At 40.4% G+C, this 7163-nt stretch overlaps 1 protein-coding gene across 4 annotated transcripts in view; it reads left to right on the forward strand.

Moving 5' to 3' along the window:
- Nucleotides 1-7163, forward strand: part of scarb1 (scavenger receptor class B, member 1) — a 23247-nt gene that overhangs the window by 12512 nt on the left and 3572 nt on the right. For all 4 annotated transcript variants that reach the window (XM_034896695.1, XM_034896694.1, XM_034896697.1 and 1 more), the window contains exons 9-11: nt 2777-2850; nt 3010-3061; nt 5063-5209. In XM_034896695.1, coding sequence (XP_034752586.1) covers nt 2777-2850; nt 3010-3061; nt 5063-5209 — 273 coding nt within the window. The remainder of the gene's footprint in view (nt 1-2776; nt 2851-3009; nt 3062-5062; nt 5210-7163) is intronic.

The raw sequence follows: 7163 nt of genomic DNA on the forward strand, positions 1-7163 counted from the left end.
CTCTTTTATATAGACCTTAGTGGTCCCTAATACTGTATCTGAAGTCTCTTTTATATAGACTTTAGTGGTCCCTAATACAGTATCTGAAGTCTCTTTTATATAGACCTTAGTTGTCCCCTGATACTGTATCTGAAGTCTCACATTGAGCTTTCCTTGGTATGTGCTATTTCTGTATCTTTAGCTTTAAATGCTATTATATGACTTTTGTGTAAATGTTAACGTAGTTGGCTGAGACCTCCAACTCTGATAAGGTAATTGGAAATTGGGCTATTTCTCCGTAATTGCCGTTGGTTTATGAATTAAGTTGTAAAACAGTTTGTTGCCGTGCAGATTAGATCTCCCATGAGCTGGTTCCTAGAAGAGGAAGACTAGATTGATATGAAGTTAATAATTAAGGAAAATCGCAGGGCATTGGAATTTATGATGCAATTTCCAAATGTCGCCATATTGGGTGCAATTTATATATTCCTTAGTGGTCCCTAATACTGTATCTGAAGTCTCTTTTGTATAGACCTTAGTGGTCCCCTAATACTGTATCTGAAGTCTCTTTATATAGACCTTAGTGGTCCCTAATACTGTATCTGAAGTCTCTTTATATAGACCTTAGTGGTCCCCTAATACTGTATCTGAAGTCTCTTTTATATAGACCTTAGTGGTCCCTAATACTGTATCTGAAGTCTCTTTATATAGACCTTAGTGGTCCCTAATACTGTATCTGAAGTCTCTTTTATATAGACCTTAGTGGTCCCTAATACTGTATCTGAAGTCTCTTTATATAGACCTTAGTGGTCCCCTAATACTGTATCTGAAGTCTCTTTTATATAGACCTTAGTGGTCCCCTAATGCTGTATCTGAAGTCTCTTTCCCAAATGTCAGCCTTGGTGCAGAATCACAGCCACTAGAGCCAGTCCCCCAATGAGCTCTCCTTAGTATGTTCCATTTCCGAGTCTGTAGCTATTGAGGAGGAGAGGGTGGGGTGGGCGTTTAGCCTTGACCAACTGCCGCATTGCTCGTTTGAGAGACACGATGTCTCTCTCTCATGGGGGGGTCAAATTCTCTGGGCAGGCAAAGCCGAGAAAGGGGAGGTAACCTTTCCCCTTATGACATCATAAGGAGAAGAATTCCAGATCGTCTCATCTGAGCTTTCATTTTCTCAAAGGCAGAGCAGGATACCCAGAGAAGGATAACCAGGGCTCCCCCTTTCAACCTACTGGGGGGCCATTGGAAGGCTGGAGGAACGCATACTAATGTTAAAAAACCCTCAAAGTGACATTTTCCAGCCATGGGACCTTTTAACTCGTAAACCCGTGTGTTGCGCCGCCTTTAAAGGCTTGCTCCCTCTAAGCGATACACACAGGTTGTGCCCGTCTCAAGTGAACTGCCGAGGTAACGCCTGCTAACCTTGGCCGCTTAAAATAATTTTAGCATTAAAACAACACTAGAGAACTGATTGTATCTTAAAATAAGAAGTTTCCAAAATCGTTCCAGTGGTTCATCGACTCGTAACAGGGTGAATGTCACTTCTGCGTTCGCTTTAAGGCTTTCTACCGGCTGTAACCGCGCTACTCAGGTTTGCCAGATCGGGTAGTGGATCTGTAGTTTGAATGAGACATAATGGGACAACTCTGCTTCCAACCTGTTGGGGAACCAAAGCGGGAAAAGTTCCCTAGTGTTGTTTTTAGTGTGTTTTGCCAGGATAACGCCGTATGGTGAGAATGAACATGTTACTGTATCAATATGAACATTTAAGCTTAAGGGCTTAAGGGAGGGAGGGAGGGAGGCAGGGATGGATTGGTCCCAATAAAAAGGGAAATTACAGTGTTACAGTGTATAAAAATGAAATTCTAGGATACAAGATACATACCTACACTATACCTGAAATGATAATAGGATCAAATACAATAACAAATATTTGAATATATATATATACTGTATATATATACACACACACACACACAAGTTGGGAAGGCAGGAGGCGTTGGCTGATTCCAACCCCTAGTTGGGATCTGTCCCACTGGATGTCTCTCATTTTCGTCCAGATGTCCGTCCCCGTCCTCTGTCTCTGTGTCGGCGCTCTAACCTGCGGCTGGTTTCTGAGGACTATGTTTACCTGGTCCTCAGATCTCTGCAGGGTAAATCCAGACAGCTAGCTAGACTATCTGTCCAATCTGAGGACTATGGTTACCTGGTCCTCAGGTCTCTGCAGGGTAAATCCAGACAGCTAGCTAGACTATCTGTCCAATCTGAGGACTATGGTTACCTGGTCCTCAGATCTCTACAGGGTAAATCCAGACAGCTAGCTAGACTATCTGTCCAATCTGAGTTTTTTGTTGTTCAACAATGTTTCTGCCTTTTAAGTTCTGTTGAATGACTGTTGACGTGAGTGTAATGTTCGGGGGTCCTCACACTTTCGGCCGTGTATTGTTTACTATGTTGAGGATATCCGAAATCACTCAAAGCCCTACGGCCACCTTGTATCGGGCCTTGGACAGTTCCATCTCAGACAATGAATGTTCTCACTGTTACATCTCCCTTATTGAGTGTTGTGTTAGTGGAGTCCTTTGAACTATTTGATGCTAAAACTGGATTGTCCTTCTCTAAAATCATCAAAAGGTCCCGTAGAGGAATGCCTAACATATTAGGATTTCCTTCTTTTGTTCTGTTACATGGGAACATTTTTAAATGTTCTAATACAATTTAATGAAGTGAACACTGACAGCTTTATATCATTTCCCATATGACATTAAACACGTTTTTTTTTTCTGTGTCTTTCCAGCTAACGGGCGTCCCTCTGAATGTGTCCATCCGCCTGCAGCTCAACCTCTACATGAAGAGAGTGTCAGGAATTACGTATGGAAATGATTCCCTAATCTACCATAATACCATTAATATTTGTCATGTATTGTGTTTGCATCTGTTTATCCTTCAATATGACAGGACACTTCCTGCTTTCCTTCGCGTTCACCATGCAACCTTGGAGCTAAAAGCAAAATGTTTTGCCTTTTGTAGAGAAACTGGGAAAATTTCAGAGGTGGTGATGCCAATGATCTGGTTTGAGGAGGTAAGCTGTTTGTTATTTACAGAGACACTTTTGCTGTCCTTAAAAAAACAGAAAGAGAAAGTTCTTACAGTCCAGTTTTTCCCGTGTTTCATCACTTTTTCTTATTTTTGGGGGATGTTTGCTTTGCTTCAGTTTCCACAAGACTTGCTAGAGTTTGAAAAACTTGAAATATTCGGTTTCTAATTTCCTCGAAGTCTAAAAATGAATCAAACTAAGCAATAAGCATGCAGAAAGTTTGATAGTTTTTCGGTATTCTGACGACTGAACGTGTCATGTAGGGATTTGCACTGCATTTTCTCCTTAAAGATAAGAAAACAAATCCGTTTGTCACTTTCTATTGAAACTCAGGCAAATTCTTAAAAGCCTGACTCGTAGCCGCCGATAACGCCATTAATTGGGCATCAATTGCCATCGCTATCTGCCCCGTCTCAAGGTCCGATTCACTAAAGATATTGCTCTGATGATATCACAGCGCAAACACACCCATGCAGTTCTGCAGCTGAGGGCAGTTTTCTTCTTCTTCTTCTTCTTTTATGTCACATTGTTGTTGTCCACGTGTTAAAGTGTGAAGGTTGTCTTTGTGCGGCAGAACAAAGGAAATGTTCAGAGAGCAAAACATCAGGCGTGGAATCAAAAGTGACGGACCGATTTAAAGAGTAACTTGGTTTTAGTTTTCTCATCCTGGACCCTGTTTTTTTAAATGTTTTTGTGTGTAAATGATTAATCTGAGCAACATTTTGAAATCAGTCCAGTCTTAACCCCCATGTGTCCCATGTTGTCTTCATGTTGTCCCCATGTTGTCCCCATGTTGTCCCCATGTTGTCCCCATGTTGTCTTCATGTTGTCCCCATGTTGTCTTCATATTGCCCCCATGTTGTCTTCATGTTATCTTCATGTTGCCCTCATGTTGCCTTCATGTTGTCTTCATGTTGCCCTCATGTTGCCCTCATGTTGCCCTCATGTTGCCCTCATGTTGCCCTCATGTTGTCCCCATGTTGTCCCCATGTTGTCCCCATGTTGTCCCCATGCTGTCTTCATGTTGTCCCCATGCTGTCTTCATGTTGTCCTCATGCTGTCTTCATGTGGCCCTCATGTTGTCTTCATGTTTTCCCCATGTTGTCTTCATGTTGTCTTCATGTTGTCTTCATGTTGCCCTCATGTTGTCCTCATGTTGTCCTCATGTTGTCTTCATGTTGTCCTCATGTTGTCCTATATCAATGTTCTTTTTAATTCCCCAAAATAACATGATTGATTCCACCCAACGCTCTTTGCCAAGTACAAATCTCTACTTTCATTAATTTTGGGGCGTCTTATTCCATTTTATAGCATTGTAAAACCAATGGAAGTGTTTTTGAAATAGTATTGAGTAAAAGTTGACATATTCCAGTCTGTGATTATCATCAACATCCATTCCTTTAATTTTAGTCTCAATAATTCCTAATTTCTGCTTTTCTAACCCAAACATTAGGTATAATTTAATAATATGCATTTCGTTGTACTTTTATATACATATACATATGACATAGGACTTAAAATTAATTTGTAATGGTCTTGGAAAAAGTCTCAAATTTGACTTGCTGAAACCTGCAGAAACCCTGAAAAACAAGTCCTTAAATATCTCACGGACATCTTACATGTTAGGTGATTGTGTCTTATGTGAAGTATTTGTACAATTGGATATTTTGGGTAGAAATTAGATGATTTCTTCCAGTGTGAGACGCTACAGTAAGGCGCGCATTTCACCCTTTGGGGTTGCTTTGAGAATTTGTTTATTTTCAACTTTGCTTATCTTTCTAGCTATCTATCCATCTAACTGGCTATCTAGCTAGTGTTAGCTGGCTGGCTATCTATCTAGCAATCTAGCTAGCTATCTAGCTAGCTATCTAGCTAGCTAGCTGTGCAGGGTATCCTTTGGTGAATTTGCCCTTTAGTTGTGAAAAACTGAAGCTGTTGTATAATCCTGTAATGCACCTGAATGTATCCTTTCCCTTTCCTCCTCAGCGTGGCTACATAGACGGCCCCATCCTTACGAACTTCCACACAAACCTGGTTATCCTCCCGACTGTGATGGAGTACATGCAGTACGGCTTCATCGCCCTCGGCCTGGTTACCATAGTGATCGCCGCCCTGGTGCATCATAAAGTGAAGGTAGGGCTTTTGCACAGCGTGAAGGCTGCTGGTGTGCCGTTACGCTTGTTTTTTAACTGCATGTAGCATGTCACACGGTCACGCATGTTCTCCCATGAACAGATGGAGAAAGCAGCAGGAGGGAAATACACCGAGGGTGCACTGATTTATAATATTTAAGATAAATTATCTTAATTTATCTTACATTTTATCAGTCTAACTTGGATTTGGTTTATGTTTTCTGCTCACACAGAAAAAGTAAAAAGGTGATTTCTTGTTCTCCTCAAGTTTAATACGGCATTATGAATACACAGTTCCTCAAAAACATGGCATTAAATTAGTTACGGCCTAATCATATTCTTAAAAGGTTCAAAAAGTTTGCATTAAAGGACGATTGCGTTTTTATTGCAACACCGGTAAACACTTATTAATGATGAAAATTATGAACAAAGTTACAAAAAACAAGACCCAAATTTTGAGAAACCAGAGTTTTGGCTCAGTTTTCCGAATTATTTGTTTTATCTTATCGTCAACAAATCTCCACAAAAGACCCAAACCAACAATGTGTTAAAAGTTACACATATTTAAAATAAAAGTTCTCAGTAATTTCCTAAAATGTTTTCTCACTGTAATCTTTTAATCAAACAGGCAGAAGGAAGTAGTGCATTTGTTGGGGACTATTTCCTAAGAGGGAAAGATCTATGTCAACCAAAAAAATAGTTTTAACCCTCAGGTTGTCCCCATGTTGTCCAAGGGTTGTCTCCATGTTGTCCTCATGTTGTCCTCATGTGGCCCTTATGTCCTCATGTTGTCCCCATGTTGTCCCCATGTTGTCCAAGGGTTGTCTCCATGTTGCCCTCATCTTGTCCTCATGTTGTCCTCATGTGGCCCTTATGTCCTCATGTTGCCCTCATGTTGCCCCCATGTTGCCCACATGTTGTCCCCATGTTGCCCTCATCTTGTCCTCATCTTGTCCTCATGTTGTCCCCATGTTGTCCTATATCAATGTTCTTTTTAATTCCCCAAAATAACATGATTGATTCCACCCAACGCTCTTTGCCAAGTACAAATCTCTACTTTCATTAATTTTGGGGCGTCTTATTCAATTTTATAGCATTGTAAAACAAATGGAAGTGTTTTTGAAATAGTATTGAGTAAAAGTTGACATATTCCAGTCTGTGATTATCATCAACATCCATTCCTTTAATTTTAGTCTCAATAATTCCTAATTTCTGCTTTTCTAACTCAAACATTAGGTATAATTTCCTATTAATGAGGTTTATTGACCATACATTCCAAAAATAACTGTGAAACTAAAGTCAATAACTTAACGTTGAAAATGTGAAAAAAAGTGACAAACATTGAAAAAAAGGGACAAAAAGTTTAAAAAAAATGATTAAAAAACAACAACAAAAGTGTTGATTTTTAAATGCAATAAAACACTTTGGAGTGGTACACTTCTGCATAATGACCCATAAAGGATTGATCAGTGAGCATCAGAGGCGCTAGGCTAACTGTTTCCTGCCTTCGTGCTAAGCTAGGCTACCTCCTGGTCGCACAGATATGAGAGTGGTGTCCATCTTATCTTCTTTAAAGAAAGTAATTAAGTGTGTTTCCCATTAAGTTAAGAAACGAGTTCAGTAGCTGAGTGAGTGTTATGTCATCAGTTGTGTTATGTGTTATGAAACGCAGCGTGTTGTATAATCCGATGAATCGGACGGGACAGGTTAACGAGCGTGTTATCGGCCGGTGTTGACATGACCTTATCTCACCACTGCTCTAGTGTTTTTATGGCCTGGCGTATCAGTATCAGTATATCAGTGTTCCCTTAACAACACTGACAGAGATACGTGTTCCCTTAACAACACTGACAGAGAGACGTGTTCCCTTAACAACACTGACAGAGAGACGAGGGACGACGCGTTCCCTTATCAACACTGACAGAGAGACGTGTTCCCTTAACAACACTGACAGA

Source organism: Etheostoma cragini, chromosome 16 (genome assembly GCF_013103735.1).
Source record: "Etheostoma cragini isolate CJK2018 chromosome 16, CSU_Ecrag_1.0, whole genome shotgun sequence".
NCBI lineage: Eukaryota > Metazoa > Chordata > Actinopteri > Perciformes > Percidae > Etheostoma > Etheostoma cragini.